This window comes from Nilaparvata lugens, chromosome 5, assembly GCF_014356525.2.
Source record: "Nilaparvata lugens isolate BPH chromosome 5, ASM1435652v1, whole genome shotgun sequence".
NCBI lineage: Eukaryota > Metazoa > Arthropoda > Insecta > Hemiptera > Delphacidae > Nilaparvata > Nilaparvata lugens.
Genome location: NC_052508.1, coordinates 48,626,663 through 48,644,514, shown reverse-complemented (window position 1 = coordinate 48,644,514; position 17,852 = coordinate 48,626,663). Strand labels below are relative to the sequence as shown.

Here is a 17,852-nt window from a genome sequence, read left to right as displayed (position 1 = left end):
AACAATGCCGTATTCAATTACAGAAGAGATTAGGGCAAGGAATACCATCCTCAACTGGTACAATGGAAGAATATTTCTCAATTGAACAAACTTATAAAATGTTTTCCTTAATCTATTACAAACATAAGAAATATGTGGCTCCCACCTTAGTCGAGAATCTATCATGATGCCTAGGTATTTTACAGAATCATGAACAAAGAGAGGAACACACTGGCAATAAGACTGATTACAGTCAGGTTTATGAATAATTATTTTAAGTTGGTACTCCTCAGAGGGCTTACCAGCCATTGTGAGGTAAAGGGTAGAACCACAGTTTTATCTTTATTATACATAATTTATTGTGGTCACACCAATTTTTATCTTTGCTATACCACTATTTGCTTTCTTAAATGTTTCCATCCATGAATTTCCATGAAACAGAGCTACAGTGTCATCCGCAAAAGAGTAGAGAGAGCCACAGTCTAGATCAATATTTAATAAATCATTAATATAAATTAGGAATAGAATTGGGCCAAGCACTGTTCCTTGTGGAATCCCAGCTTCAACTCTCCTATCGTTGCTAATTGTATCATCAATTTTTACGGCTTGTGACCTTAAGTTTAAGTATGACCTAAAAAATTTCAAAACTATGCCTCTAAAACCGATAATTTCCATTTTATTTAGCAAGAGTTCATGGTCCACTGTGTCGAAAGCCTTTTGGAAGTCCAGAAAGATTCCCAAGCACTTTTTTCCTCTATCTAAATGATTTATAACTTCTCTACTCACTCTAAATATTGCATCAGAAGTATTAAGGCCACTCTGAAAACCCAATTGCGAACTATTTAAGATTTTATATTTATTTAAGTAGGATATTAGTCTCGACTTTACACATTTTTCTATAATTTTACTAATACTAGATAAGAGGGAAATGGGACGATAAATATTCAAACTGGATTTCTCCTTTCCTTTATGTAATGGAATGACTATAGCCCGTTTCATTTCGTCAGGGAAGTAGCCCTGTTGAAAACATAGATTAATTATATGCTCAAGAGGTTTAGAAATATTATATGCATTTTCAATGAGGCAATTTGCATATACTCCATCAGGGCCAGGAGTTACCCTTCTTTTCAGACTAAAATAGTATTAATAACTTCTTCTTCTGAGACTGGTGTAAAAAAGAATGAATTACAATTTCCTGGAATTACTCTATACCTGTATGTTTTGTCTTGATTTAAGTTCTTTAGATTCCTATTTGTAATCTCTTTACCGATTGTAGTGAAATATTTATTGAATTCATCTGCTATCTCTTTCTTTTTGTCTGACTTTATTACTCGTTTATCAATGCCTTGTATATCAGAAGATATATTTTTCTTTTGTTTAGTAGAATCCGTTGCTTCATTTATGTTTCCCAGGTCTTCTTGATATTATGTTTGCAGTTAATAAATTTGTTTTTGAAATAAGTCTCCTTTACCACGCGCAAAATCCTCTTTAAAATAGTATTATAATTTTTAATTTGTTGGCAAGTGCATCATTGAACGGCTGTCTTCTAGCTTTTATAGTCATTTTGTTCCTTGTCCTTATTGATCTAACTAAACTTGATGTGATCCAGGGTTTAGTCGGTTTGTCTACTGCTAACCCTATGACAAACTTTTTTTGATAATGTAAAATGTTTTATGATAGTATCAAAGAAAATTGTAATTTCTTCGACAATTTAAAACGAATTCCTAGAGTAATCAGAAAGTTTTCTGTAACTACAGTGACATTTGAGAGGGTAGCGTCTATTAGAAATATTACTTTCAGTGAGTATGATGTTTAAAAACATAGTAACTTAGTATATATTTTCGTATTTTCTTTTGCTTGAATTTAAAAAATCATATATATATATATATATTGTACTCAATTTTTTTGTATACTTGAATATTACTATTATTTAATCATAGTTCTCTCAGAAAAATATATTTTTAATGAAAACGACAGTCGTTTCCATTCAATATGAATATCTACCCTATCACAGCAACACAGAACGAAAAAATACATTGATTTGTGGAGACATCTTCGATCAGGATCAAATGCTTGACTATATAATGCATCATGAGACATGTTTATGAAAAATGATATAACAATGAAATCAATCATATTTACCATCAATTTGGAGGGTTCCAGTGGGCATGATGGTGACTCTTGCTGCTTTGGACCCATCAATGGGACTGCCGTTCTTGTACCACTTTATCTTAGGTGCGGGGTTGCCACGTGCTCTGCAGGGCAGGGTGGCCACTGACTGCAGGGGCAGAGTTGGTTTGCTGGTCCGATCTCCACTATAGGAGGTGGAATATCTTCCAATGATGTTACCTACAACCAAAATATAAATCACTATTGTTATTGAAGCCACTAAGGTTTCCAGAATGATACTAACTTTTCTAGTGGTACATTAATATATTGTAGTGTTAAGTATTTTCATGTTTATTAACTTTCAATATAATAATGTATTTTGATAATAATATTCACTCAGTAGTTTCTCTTCATTCGATATCATTATTAATTCTCTTCGAACTTTTATTGATTAAGCAATTTATTCATTTATTGTCTAAACATATCTTCAAACGACTGCCAAAACAACACTGTAGAACGGTCAAAACTAGTATGTAGTAAATTTCATAAGCGTTGATTATGCACGGGATACTCATGTCGCTAAAACGCATAATTTCCGAGATATATGCGAAAAAATGGTACTTTGAAAATACCATCAGCTCCTTGGTACAGGGGATAAGAATGAGGATTTTTGATATGTTTATCTCATAACTATCTTAAACAAAGTTGTGTTCGAAACATTTCCCTCTATACATTTTTTGAGCATTTCTTGTCTGGACTAACATGAAATAGTTAGAGAGAATAAGGCTACTTATAGGAAAGGAATTATTCACCTAAGGGTACTTCTTTAAAAACAAACTAAGAGCAATTGCTGATTGCCTTTTTTCTATAATTTTAATGGTGAGAGTTATTTTTTGACAAGAATAAAGGATAAATTAGCACAGTAATAACTAATATAGTAATAATATTACAAGTAATTAGGAAGGAAAAGCTACCGGTATCGAAAAGATAACCTGCTATGCGACTGCTACTCTTGTTGTAAGGGTCACCACGCCCAACTCCTCTAAAAACCATAAAACCATCTAGGTATGTGTTAGATAATTGCTTCCCGATGGTTCGGAACCCAACTAAAGCTGTAGGTTTACTCATCTTTCATCATCATCATCATTATCAATAGTTTCCATTACCCATTGTAACCGATGATTTGCCATGAATTTTTACAATCAAATACTAATATTTTTTAGTCATATAATTATGCTCCCATGAATAAAGCAATTGCTTTCCATTCGATAAAGCAATCGATTTTATCAGCACCATTACACCATGCTAAAGCCTGGAGCTCTATTCATCCATGCTCCCATAAACCATTCGATAAAACAATCAATTTTATCAGCACCTTTACACCACGAACAAGCCTGGAGCTCATGTGAGCATCATCCTCACCAGGAAAAAGTCTATTAGATTTAATAAGTGTCCTAGAAGCCAGGCCGAACTCTTACAAAATAGTTTAATGAATATGAATAATAATATGACTGACCTGCAACAATGCCCTAGCCGACACAGCACCAGCTATGCTGAACGCCGAGCAGAGCAGATAGCCGGCATCCTGGCGGTTGGCACCCTGCACGTGCAGCGAACCCTCGTTGGTGACGTGGAAGTGGCCATAGGAGTGGCCAGCCATCATCAGCTGTTGGCTGCCCTCGCGACTCCAGAACAGGAAGGGTGGCGGGTTGCCTGCGGCTCCACACTCCAGCACCGCCAGCTCCCCCACCGACACCTTCACGTCTCCCGGCGTCGCTGTCAGCACTGGTGGCGCTATTCAAATTTCAGTAACAGAATGAATTTTTGGGTGATACAGGTATCTTTAGGTGGGAAGAAATATATTTTGTTATTGCCATCATTCTTGGCGCTGAGATTAACATTTCAGTAACAGATAATTTTTGATTCTTGTCTTTGTTATTGTCAGCATTGGAGGCGCTAAAATGTAAATTCCAGTTACAGAACATTTTTGAGTGTGAAAGGTTTTGACTTTGTCTTTTTTATTATCAGCATTGCTGGTGATGGAAGTTGAAATTCCAGTTATTGATCATTTTTTAGTAATGTAGGTATTAATTCTAGTGTATTATTATTCCATTTTTCTTCACTTTGTCAAGAACCCCTCAGACAGTCAAATATGGTATTTTTAATTATGGTAAAATATGAAACAGTCCATCTTCCACAAAATATTAATTCGATCATTTTATAAACATTGGTTAACACACAGGCATTGTCAAACAGGTAGGCATTGTAGTTTGGAGTTGGACGAATATAGGATATGAAATAGCTATTCAATAGTCTAATGAGGCACATTAAAGGTGCGTACAGATATACGCGCCGCGAACATGAGCAATTCACTTTTAATCAGCTGACTATATCTGTATTTTTACAGAAACGGTATAAGATATAGATATAAAAAGCTTGGCATCAGCTGATTAAAAGTGAATTGCTCATGTTCGCGGCGCGTAAATCTGTACGCACCTTAGGATATCAAGTTGTTTCGACAGATTTTTCAGTTAGTGAAGGTGACCTTACTAATTTATACTACTAATTTATAATACTAATTATACTATAATAATACTAATTGTAATGGGGTATTTAGAATTAGGCATATATTGGGGTTATATTATGTATGGTATTGTGATGGTATTATAAGGTTGTGAGAACAACCCTAGACATTATGGTAACAATTTATAATAGGGGAATCGCTTGGCTTGCGAGAGGTTAAATTGATCTAACTCTATAACTCATGAGAAAGGAACTATATTTTAAAATAATAAACAAAACAGTTATATTTTGGAGAACTAAGTAATCGATTTAATCAAATTGTAACTCAAAATGAAACTGGAAACTTAAATAAAAATAATATTGAGAAAACTTTTTAAACAAACAATAGAATAATTACAGGATTTGCCTTCAATAAAAAAAGATGAATAATATATAATAATAAAATTGATAATATTAGCTCACTGAACCAGGAAAATGGTGTCTCGGAAAAGAAGGGTAGAGCCGGGCCCGATTATCTGCAGTAGATAGCTCCAGGTCCCGTCCTCGTAACCGACTGACTAGCCTCTCATTTTTTCATAATTTTACTTGTCATGAATTTTCACCGTCGTCAGCAATTTATCTATTCATTGTGAAAATTCATGACAAATAATAAAAATTATGAGTTCTATTACATCCCCGGGTCCCCTAAACTTCGGCCGAAGTTATCGAAAAAACGGCATCTCTCTAAGTTAATTTTTACACATTTCAATAATATTTCAAAAATTAAAGTCAAAATTACCGCAAGCTAAAATTATTATTATTATTCACAATATTATTCTAATTGGATATTTATATGTAACATAACTTTCAATGATACCTTAAATCTATGTGAGTGCCAATTCATAAGCTAAATGCAAGTGATATAAATTACATTATATTGAACTAATTCATAAAAATCAAACTTAGCCTAACACATCAATCAACTTCAAATCAACAATTCAATTCATCATATCTGAATAAGAATTGAATGGAAAAAATTTCAATTATATTGATGAATAAAATTAAACCTACAAAATCTACGAGAGTAATAAATTGAATCATAATGCAAAAATTAAACATCAAGTCCGAATAGTATTCGAGTAAGCAAAATAATATTGTGGACCTTGAAAATAAGAATAATAATAATAATTGAAATAGTTTATCTTCTAATCTGGGAAAATATTTGAATCGATAGCATAAAAGAGTAAATGGATACAATAATAGTGAATAAGTAATTATTATTTGCATAGTTTCCTATATCCTAACCCATTATTTTAATGATTTCATTACATACTACTTTACTAAAACACAATATATTCTTAAAGCTCCTGTGGGTAGTCCACAATTGGAGTACGTTTCGGGACTCTCAGTTGATTTGCTTTCTTCTTAATATAATTTTGAAGACATAAATACAAGAATATAACAGTTATCAGTGTTTGCCAGACAATAATAATATAAATGATCAGTTTATTGTTCACCCCTAACAAATCAAAGTTATTTGGCATTTCAACATGATGGAAAATGTCTTCTGAGAATGAGTTGTGCTCTTCAAATTTTGAAAAATTCAAGTGCCAATTTTCATTTAAAATTTCCGAAAGGTTTAAGTACTGAGGCAGAGTCTCATGTTTAAAAATTGGGATGCTCAATTTAGATAAATTTGTCCACATGTAGGAATTAAGTTTAATAGCTGGAGAAGGATGGGAACGGGAGTCGCAAGGATAAAGAGTGCTTATCAGTACGTCGCCGTTGTCGTCTTGAAGTTCGCAGTTGCAAGGGATGTGGAGTGATAGGGTTCCTGGACTGTTGCTTGGGACCTCAGTTGTGAGTTTTTACAGCGAATTGTCGTCTTTTTGCCGGTGTTGTGGAATAGGAAGGTGTCTTCTCGTAGGCGAGTGATTAGGGTTTGATTGTCAGTTGCTTTACAATCAAATTTGCAGACTTCTCGTAGCTCCGATACGTCTGCTTCTGATGTTAGAAGGTGGAGACAAGTGGCTTGGGTGGCGGAGTTCGACATCTTTTTCCTCGGAATCAAGCAGAGGCCTTTCTGCTTGAACTGGCAATCGTCTTCTTCGTCATCTGACAGGATTTGCAGTTTATTTTCTTCTCTAAGTATCAGGTGATGTTGGGAGGTCAAACGGCAGGTATGACCATTCCAATGAAGCGGAAATAATGAAATAGTTGAATTTTTCTTCTTTATTGGTATTTTGAGGGTAACCAATAGTTCGTTGTCGGATTTTCTGCAGGATGTTAGTTCAAGTTTTGAATTTTATCGTTGTCTTTTGTTGATATGGTGAAGTTTCTCTTGTTTATTTTCTTTTCGAGTTCTTGAAGTCGATTGTTTAGGTCTTCTTTTGAAATGACGTGATGAGAAAGTTGTTGATTGTAGCATCTCATGTCGATTTCATTGTGTGTTAGATAGAGTCATCATATACATGAAAATAGTAGTCCTCAGTGTGTTTTCAGTACATCGGTTGTAGTATTCCCTTTCTGAAACTTATTCTGTTGGGTGAATGATTCTTGCCAAAGAATAAGGTCATGCTTCATGTTGTTCAATACTTTCTTCACGTTCTCTGCCATGCCGTTCATCTTGCGTGTGTTGTCTATCAATTCGACATGTTCAGCGTGAACGAAGTCTTGAAGATTACTGAGATGAGAAGTGATGTCGGTTTCGGTTTTCACGTATGCGCCCAATTCTTCGTCGGTAGCTACTCCGCAACACCAGTTTAGGACCGCCCCGATCGTATCGATAGAGCGTTCGCGGCGTGGTAGTCGATTTTCGCTCTCAGCTGGAGTGTTGTCGTCATCGCTGCCAATGTAAATGCCGTCTTGTAGTTGTAGAAGTTGTAGCTCCGTTCGATGAATCTGATCAAATACTGCACACTCCGATGGGGAAGGGAAAGGACATGAGTCAATTTTTAAAGGAGTACTCAGAAGGTTCCTCATAACAAATAAAGGATTTGACCTAGTAATACTGAATGTTATTGGAACTGTGGACTCGTAAAATACTAGATTTTGAATAATAACATCATATAAGCATTTGAAAGCAAAAATCTAACCTCCCAAAAACCTTTTCTTCAACCTCTGAAACATAATTGAAGAGAACATTTCAGGTTGCGTTCATCTAGTTTTGTAGGCCATACAAATTGAAATCTGGCCGATCAGAGGAGCTCCCAATCATTCTGATGTCATTTTTTACTAAATTACATTTATATTAAAGTACAAATTGATATTGTTACATTTGTCTGACACATCCGATTCAAATGCATATTTTAAAGCTTTTTATAGTTACCAGAGCCGCCTGCGAAGCAACCTCCGCGCAGCGGTGACCCATCCGGTCTGCAGGTCGGGACTGAAGTATTCGACAGTGTAGCCGAGCAGCTGCTGCTGATGGTTTGCGTCTGGCTCCCAGGCGCCCGCCGCACCGGATCCCAGGCGACCAGCACACTGTCCTGGGTGGCATTGGCTGGGTGCGGCACGCCTGGTGCGCCCGGGAACGTGGACGGGTCGGCGCTGCGATGCACGTGCGCCCCGGGCGCCTTCTCCACTGCCAGCGCCGCCGACCAAGATGTCTCCCCCGATTCCGACGAAGCAGTGCATGTGTACAGGCCAGAGTCGCTCACTTGCAGATCTACACATTCAAATCATTATCAACATTTAAGATGATGTATTTTGTGATTTTTGTTGCTTTGCATAATATGTGCTCTTTGGTTTATTCACGTTTATCTTGTGTATGTGTGTGTAAATTATTAAAAATTCAATAGAGAGACCTTACTTAACACAATTAGTAATAATATTGATACATACAAATTTCTTGTTTGTAAGCGTTTGCTCAGTGAATTGGACATACATTTTTTAAAGTGCAAAAACATAACCTAATTTCTGGACTAGTAGCCTATATGAATCAGAAGTTTTTATTGGCTAATAATTGTTCTCTCAATAACATCCAATAGAAAGACAGACAATAGTAAACAGTAATATTGATACATATAAATTTCCTGATTGTGAGTGTTTGCTCAGTAAATAGGAGGCGACTTTTTTTTAGTGGAAAAACATAACCTTATTTTTGGGCTAGTAAATGCTATGAATCAAAATTCGGGGGATCAGTTATTTTGGGCTGTACCTAATGATACTCCCTTTAATGAATAATTGTGTATCTTGAATCAGTAAATAAATATTTATAAATAATGTTTAATAGTATAACCATAGTTGGAAAACCTTTCAGTCTTCTCCTAGTTTTACACCAAAGATCCTAAATACGCATATTATGAATAGGGGCCTATGTCATAATTATTGCATGTATTCACATGTATCTTTGTACTGTTATATTGCAGGTTTATGTGCGAATTAAAAGAAAATGTTTGAAATAATACTATTTGAATAAAATTAGATTGAATGGATTCGAAACAATATCAACGGTTCAGTGAGTTCTACATTTCAATAATAATAATTGATAAAACATTTTAAAAATGTATAAATTGGAATGGGATAGAATAAAATTTTGGGGTTTAGCCTGTGGTGTTTTTTTCTAAAGTGTATGATTGATTGTAAATTACCAAATTAATGATTGAAAAATTGAATCGAACCGAATGAAATGATTCATGTACGGTATTCTTCATTTCAATACCAATTTTATAACAAAGAAAGGCTGACATGGAATGAAAATGGTAGAACAAATAAAATATCACCGTACCGGTATTCTTGCAAACTAATTCGTCTTTAGAAATTTGGCAGTACTGATTCTGTGTACCGGTTCCTTATTCATATTCGAATTTCTTCGAAAATTTAAAACGAATTCCTAGAGTAATCAGAAAGTTTTCTGCAACTATAGTAAAATTTGAGAGGGTAGCGTCTATTAGAAATATTACTTCCAGTGAGTATGATGTTTAAAAACATAGTAACTTAGTATATTATATTTTCGTATTTTCTTTTGCTTGAATTTAAAAAATCATATATATATTGTACTTGATTTTTTATACTTGAATATTACTATTATTTAATCATAGTTCTCTCAGAAAATATATTTTTAATGAAAACGACAGTCGTTTCCATTCAATATGAATATCTACCCTATCACAGCAACACAGAACGAAAAAATACATTGATTTGTGGAGACATCTTCGATCAGGATCAAATGCTAGACTAAATAAACAAGAGACATGTTTATGAAAAATGATATAACAATGAAATCAATCATATTTACCATCAATTGGAGGGTTCCAGTGGGCATGATGGTGACTCTTGCTGCTTTGGATCCATCAATGGGACTGCCGTTCTTGTACCACTTTATCTTAGGTGCGGGGTTGCCACGTGCTCTGCAGGGCAGGGTGGCCACTGACTGCAGGGGCAGAGTTTGGTTTGCTGGTCCGATCTCCACTATAGGAGGTGGAATATCTTCCAATGATGTTACCTACAACCAAAATATAAATCACTATTGTTATTGAAGCCACTAAGGTTTCCAGAATGATACTAACTTTTCTAGTGGTACATTAATATATTGTAGTGTTAAGTATTTTCATGTTTATTAACTTTCAATATAATAATGTATTTTGATAATAATATTCACTCAGTAGTTTCTCTTCATTCGATATCATTATTAATTCTCTTCGAACTTTTATTGATTAAGCAATTTATTCATTTATTGTCTAAACATATCTTCAAACGACTGCCAAAAACAACACTGTAGAACGGTCAAAACTAGTATGTAGTAAATTTCATAAGCGTTGATTATGCACGGGATACTCATGTCGCTAAAACGCATAATTTCCGAGATATATGTGAAAAAAATGGTACTTTGAAAATACCATCAGCTCCTTGGTACAGGGGATAAGAATGAGGATTTTTGATATGTTTATCTCATAACTATCTTAAACAAAGTTGTGTTCGAAACATTTCCCTCTATACATTTTTTGAGCATTTCTTGTCTGGACTAACATGAAATAGTTAGAGAGAATAAGGCTACTTATAGAAAAGGAATTATTCACCTAAGGGTATTTCTTTAAAAACAAACTAAGAGCAATTGCTGATTGCCTTTTTTCTATAATTTTAATGCTGAGAGTTATTTTTTGACAAGAATAAAGGATAAATTAGCACAGTAATAACTAATATAGTAATAATATTACAAGTAATTAGGAAGGAAAAGCTACCGGTATCGAAAAGATAACCTGCTATGCGACTGCTACTCTTGTTGTAAGGGTCACCACGCCCAACTCCTCTAAAAACCATAAAACCATCTAGGTATGTGTTAGATAATTGCTTCCCGATGGTTCGGAACCCAACTAAAGCTGTAGGTTTACTCATCTTTCATCATCATCATCATTATCAATAGTTTCCATTACCCATTGTAACCGATGATTTGCCATGAATTTTTACAATCAAATACTAATATTTTTTAGTCATATATGCTCCCATGAATAAAGCAATTCCTTCCAATTCAATAAAGCAATTGATTTTATCAGCACCATTACACCATGCTAAAGCCTGGAGCTCTATTCATCCATGCTCCCATAAACCATTCGATAAAACAATCAATTTTATCAGCACCTTTACACCACAAACAAGCCTGGAGCTCATGTGAGCATCATCCTCACCAGGAAAAAGTCTATTAGATTTAAAAAGTGTCCTAGAAGCCAGGCCGAACTCTTACAAAATAGTTTAATGAATATGAATAATAATATGACTGACCTGCAACAATGCCCTAGCCGACACAGCACCAGCTATGCTGAACGCCGAGCAGAGCAGATAGCCGGCATCCTGGCGGTTGGCACCCTGCACGTGCAGCGAACCCTCGTTGGTGACGTGGAAGTGGCCATAGGAGTGGCCAGCCATCATCAGCTGTTGGCTGCCCTCGCGACTCCAGAACAGGAAGGGTGGCGGGTTGCCTGCGGCTCCACACTCCAGCACCGCCAGCTCCCCCACCGACACCTTCACGTCTCCCGGCGTCGCTGTCAGCACTGGTGGCGCTAAAATTCAAATTTCAGTAACAGAATTATTTTTTTGGTGATACAGGTATCTTTAGGTGGGAAGAAATATATTTTGTTATTGCCATCATTCTTGGCGCTGAGATTAACATTTCAGTAACAGATAATTTTTGAGTATAGGTTTTGATTCTTGTCTTTGTTATTGTCAGCATTGGAGGCGCTAAAATGTAAATTCCAGTTACAGAGCATTTTTGAGTGAGAAAAGTTTTGATTTTTGTCTTTTTTATTATCAGCATTGCTGGCGATGGAAGTTGAAATTCCAGTTATTGATCATTTTTTAGTAATGTAGGTATTAATTATTCTAGTGTTTTATTATTCCATTTTTCTTCACTTTGTCAAGAACCCATCAGACAGTCAAATATGGTATTTTTTATTATGGTACAATATGTAACAGTCCATCTTCTAAAAAATATTAATTCTATCATTTTATAAACATTGGTTAATAAGCAGGTAGGCATTGTAATATTTAGAGTTGGACGAATATAGGTTATGAAATAGCTATTCAATAGTATAATGAGGCACATTAAAGGTGCGTACAGATATACGCGCCGCGAACATGAGCAATTCACTTTTAATCAGCTGACTATATCTGTATTTTTACAGAAACGGTATAAGATATAGATATAAAAAGCTTGGCATAAGCTGATTAAAAGTGAATTGCTCATGTTCGCGGCGCGTAAATCTGTACGCACCTTAGGATATCAAGTTGTTTCGACAGATTCTTCAGTTAGTGAAGGTGACCTTACTTAACACAATTTATATGAACTGCTACATCATATTATAGCATGAATTTTATTCTGTGAATAGGATACAAGGATAGTATATAGTACATTCCTATATACTATCTTTGTGTAAATTGAACATTCTCTATGAATAACGATCAAACGGTATACTTTTTCCCTAACAGTTTCCGAATCATCCTTCCATTCGTACATGGACATAGGCCTATTAATGAAATAATTGTGAGTGGAAAATATGTTAATAATTGTTAACTTATCTACCAAATTTTGATAGGAATAATAGCTTGTCTAACTATTCAGTTAGCTGAACAGAAACTAGGTGATATTGGTAAGAAATGTTTCGCTAAATAGCTATAAGTTGCCACAGATATTCAAGTTACAATAATGAAAAGAACAAAAATCCACTTTTTGGAGCTCCCAACAGTAAGTAACAGTAGTTCACCCTTAATATTGTGCTTCTACCACTAGCTACAGTATTAGGGTCACCCACATGAAACGTTATTCCAGGCGTTTTTGCACTGGCCGCGGACGAGTCGACAGGGCAGGAAGCTCCTTGATTGGCTGATTATCAGCTGATTCCCGAACGCCAACCCAATCGGAGAGCTTCCTGGCCTGCCGACTCGACACCCGTCAGTGAAAAAAAACACCTGAAAAGACGCTTTATATGGCTTGTATAATAATTTCAATTTTTTTTAATCTCAGCTATTGACTTGAATTGCCTTCTTTTACTCCATAACAGGAGACTTTATTTTCAGCAACCTTGTCTTGAGAAAAGGTTTACGGTATTTCTCTTATTCAATTAATTCATTTTTTAAAGAAATATTATTATAGGGGCTTCTATTATTATAAAAACCAAATTTAGGGACTCTGCAAATTTTTCAATGTTTTCCAAGACAACAATAATTTATTATCATTATTGGGCCTATGATGCACATCCTCAAATCTGACACAATATCAAAACCGTGAAAAGTTTCCACTCACAATGCACAGTGAGCACGGCACTCCTGGTGATGGAGCCGACCGAGTTCTCAGCGGTGCATATGTAGACACCCTGGTCGCTGAGGACGACGGCCTCTATGCGAAGTGCCTTGTCGTCGGTCACGTGGGCCCGTCCCCCCGCTGGCTTCTGTCCGTCCTCCCTCCGCCACACCACTGTGGGTGCCGGGTCCCCCCCCACCGAGCATGCAAGCTCCACCGTGTCCCCACGCACCGCTACCGTCACTGCTGCTGGCTCTGTCTTCAAGTATGGCTTCACTGCAAACATCATAATTATTAATAAAAACAATATAAAAATTTTGAAGTACCCTTTATTTTTAGAAACTTTAAAATAGTTCAGCAATTAGTTTCGACCATTAGGTTTTTTTACACATTTAAACTTAAAAATGACCTAATGGTCGAAACTAGTTGTTGAAAAATGTTAAAGTTTTTAAAAATAAAGGGTACTTGAAGATTTTTATTTTATTTTTTTGTCTCCTTTCACTCTCCGCATGGTTCACTTCAAGTTGGTGAAGAAGATTAAGTTCATTCCTGTTCAATTTTCTAAGGGTCACATGCTCATCAATCTCATGTCCTGTATTCATAAAGGTGCATACAGATATAAGCGCCGCGAACATGAGCAATTCACTTTTAATCAGCTGACTATATCTGTATTTTTACAGAAACGGTAAGATACAGATATAAAAAGCTTGGCATCAGCTGATTAAAAGTGAATTGCTCATGTTCGCGGCGCGTAAATCTGTACACACCTTTAGGATATACCTAATAAAGTAGGGGAGAAGTTTATTAATTTATTAAAAGTAGCCCATTCAAGTGAAGTGTTTTTATCATAATTATATATTATTGAATATCAATCGTTCAATACAATCTTAATAATATCTTATTATGCAATATCTTTGTTGAGGTTTTTGCTGAATGTTATCTGGGCTATTAAAAAAATAGGGCTTTACTGAACAACATACATTAGATATTGTCCAATAACTTAATTGAGGTCAAGGTTTTGTTTTAATATATTTTTGTTATTTTTATTTCTTCATTTAGAATGAGAGTTTGGCCCTTCACTGCAACAAGAATCAATCGTTTCTTTCCTTGCATAAAAACATAGCCTACATAACATAAATTGAAATACACAAAACAATATTATAATAGGGAGCAAAGTTCAATAAATAACGTATTAATAGTAGCCCTGCCAATGAAGACATTCAAGACTATTTGCTACCACTACTAAAAAAAAAGAAAAAAAAACACACCATCGTGAGGTCCAAATAATAATAGCAGTACGGTATTTAATTAACATTCGTGCTGCTATCTTTGTCTATCATTCGTCAAAGCCGATAGCGCTATCCTTTCCAGCTCCGCAATGTTGCCAGATCGTTTTTAACAATGTAAGTAATATAATTGATTAACAAAATATTCAATCTCAATTATGAAAATTTATTTTCTAATCATTGGAAAATATACACGAATAAAATATAATAGATTTTTTCAAACATGATATACCGGTATCAGCTATGGGAGGCAGTGGCAAAACAGAGAATCGGCAACACTGTTCTATCTTTCTCCACTGGCATTATAACGTTGTCCTACTATAGATACACGAATAACGTCTAGTATATTAGAGCTTATAATAAAGTGTTGCTACTTCATCACCCTCGCTCATCACTTCAGGTCTGAGAGAGCCGGGATCGCATGGAGCTTCTCCGCCCTCCGGTATTGTGTCTAAAGGTGCGTACAGATATACGCGCCGCGAACATGAGCAATTCACTTTTAATCAGCTGATGCCAAGCTTTTTATATCTGTATCTTACCGTTCCTGTAAAAATACAGATTTAGTCAGCTGATTAAAAGTGAATTGCTCATGTTCGCGGCGCGTATATCTGTACGCACCTTGATACGGCGAACTGCCGGACGAATCGTCCATTGCCACCTTTACCGTTTGCTAGCCAATTTCGCGATAAAATAGGGGAAATAGGAAATTATTTTGTAAGTGCGCGATGTTTTTAATACAGTTAACGTAACTAGAATTAAAGTGGTCAGTACTTTATAATAATTGTTTGGATGCGTAACTCTAATAGTTATAAGTTTCCATATTATAGAATTTATATTCATTTCATATGCTAGAATCCATACAGATTCTGAGATGAGATTGAGAAATTGAAAATAGAAATAGATTGAGAATAGAAATTGTACATAAATAGATTGCACATAAATAACAAGGAGTGATAGAATAAATTAATATTGATGGATGATGATAATGATATTGTGTGAAATATAGGATAACAGTAAGTTGGATCATCCCGAATTTTGTAATTGATTATTGAATATTGATTGATTGAATTGATTATTGATTTTTAATGAATAGGATACCACTAGGACACCAACCATGTACAGTGAGGGTGGCAGAGGTGGACTCCCGATGGCCGACCACATTCTGGGCGACGCACTGGTACACACCCTGGTCTGCCTGCTCCACCTCACTGATCACCAGGTTGTGACCATCCACCAGCCGAATCCTTCAACAAAACACACTACAATCACTACAAATCCAACACAACATTTACATCCAACATTCCTACAACCTCAGTTCATGAGGTTGTTAAGCATATTGTCCACAAAATCATGTGGAACTGACAATATATCGCTTTTATTACATCATAATATGGAGAAATTCCACAATATTTCTGTTCATAGTGTGAATTCAATTCATATTTATGTAACTTCCACTCCATCTTACAATAGCCAGACGACAATTTATATTAGCTAAATTTCAAACTATAAGCTAATATTTACATGTTCATTTCGTCTAATTCATCAATATAATAATAATGTTAGAAAGGCTAATTGGGTATTACAATAATTCAATTGCTAGTTATAATAATAAGAAGAGAGTAATTTGAGTGATATCAGGGAAACTGAGGATATCGAGAAATTATTAATTTTTACAATAACCAATGATAGTTTCACATTTTTTACATGTCGAAAGGTCAATCAGAAATCAATGGGATATCCAAGCTAGAATTATTCCTAAATTTACCTCATAAATACCCGAAATGGACGGACTCCAAAGCTGATTAAAGACAGAATGGATTGAAAATGTACGCGTATGATAAATTAAACACTATAATATAAATAAGTACAGTAAGTAATAAATCATAAAAGTACATACTGGAAATTATTTTTCCATAATTTCAATTATATATTCTATAATAACATCAATGGATGATTTACTTTATGATTAACCATAAATTAACATATTCGTAATATAATACAACTTGAAATTACTCAACTTAATGATCAAACCAATATTTCAATATTAACATTTATATTTTCAATATTTTTGGTAGTAGAGGTTCCAATATTCAACAGTAATTCTAATGCGGATATGAATTGTAGGTGACAGCATGTCAATAGCATACCTCTTGTTTGATTCGAGTTCGACGACTTTGGCGTTTTTCTTCCAGAAGACAGATGGCTCGGGAATGCCCTTGGGGGGGCCACACTCCAACAACGCCGTCCCGCCGGCCGCCACTGTCATGTCCGTCGGCTGCTCCTTGAAGTCCTCTCTCAGAACTGAAACAACAAATTACAAATTATTCAGAAACAAATTAATTTAATCAAAGAAAGTTTCAACGGCTATGAAGGTTATTGGAATGTGATAAATATTATGCATGTTTCAAGTATAAATGATGAAAAATATAATAATAGATAGGCCTACTCGTAAATATTTTTAATGAAAGTTATCATGCAGAGTAAAATTATAAATTATGCATGTTGTTTTAATTCATATTTCAAGTGAAACAAGCAAACCAGGGTCCATGGAGTAAATTCAGTAAATGTTGATGTAAATAAAACGACAATTTATGAGACGTTGTGAGCAAAATTTTAAGAATTTGACGGAAAACCAAGTTTTATCAAGTGAATTGATTGGAATGAAAGGTGGTTTAATTAAACAATATTTTGTGGGACGTTTTATAAGATTTGAGTCAGCTGGTGACAGGACAATAACGCTAGAAACACACGAGGTCTGCTATCTCTTCATAGTGAATGATTTAATAGAATCAACAGTTGACAACAGTTTGCAATATTATTGAATAATCACATCTTTTCGAATTTCAAGCTTATATTTTCAATTTTAGGTGGAAATGTTACTGGACATTAATTGTAGAGATTTTCATGAAAATCGCGAAAAACCCTGTTTTTAACGACGTTTTTGCCATTTTAGCCGCCATCTTGAATTGCATTTGAAATTGTTCGTGTCAGATCCTTGTAGTGTAAGGACCTTAAGTTCCGAATTTCAAGTCATTCCGTTAATTGGAAGATGAGATAATATCGTGTACACAGACGCACATACACTCATACACACACAAACACACACACACACACACACACACACACACACCACACACACACACACACACACACACACGCGCGCAAAAAAGCAATACTTTCCTTACCTATGGTAATAGGGCAATAGGGTAATAGGGGTAATAAAGAATACCAGCTGATCTTAT

At 35.2% G+C, this 17,852-nt stretch overlaps 1 protein-coding gene across 1 annotated transcript in view; it reads right to left on the bottom strand.

Annotated features, from left to right (window-relative positions):
- The window catches only part of LOC111060808 (roundabout homolog 2), a 142,709-nt gene that overhangs the window by 22,702 nt on the left and 102,155 nt on the right, over positions 1-17,852 (bottom strand). Inside the window, exons 2-5 of the mRNA XM_039429514.1 lie at positions 16,758-16,911; positions 15,724-15,854; positions 13,328-13,600; positions 11,311-11,588 (exon numbers count right to left, since the gene is read on the bottom strand). Of these exons, the coding sequence (XP_039285448.1) occupies positions 11,311-11,588; positions 13,328-13,600; positions 15,724-15,854; positions 16,758-16,911 (836 nt within the window). The remainder of the gene's footprint in view (positions 1-11,310; positions 11,589-13,327; positions 13,601-15,723; positions 15,855-16,757; positions 16,912-17,852) is intronic.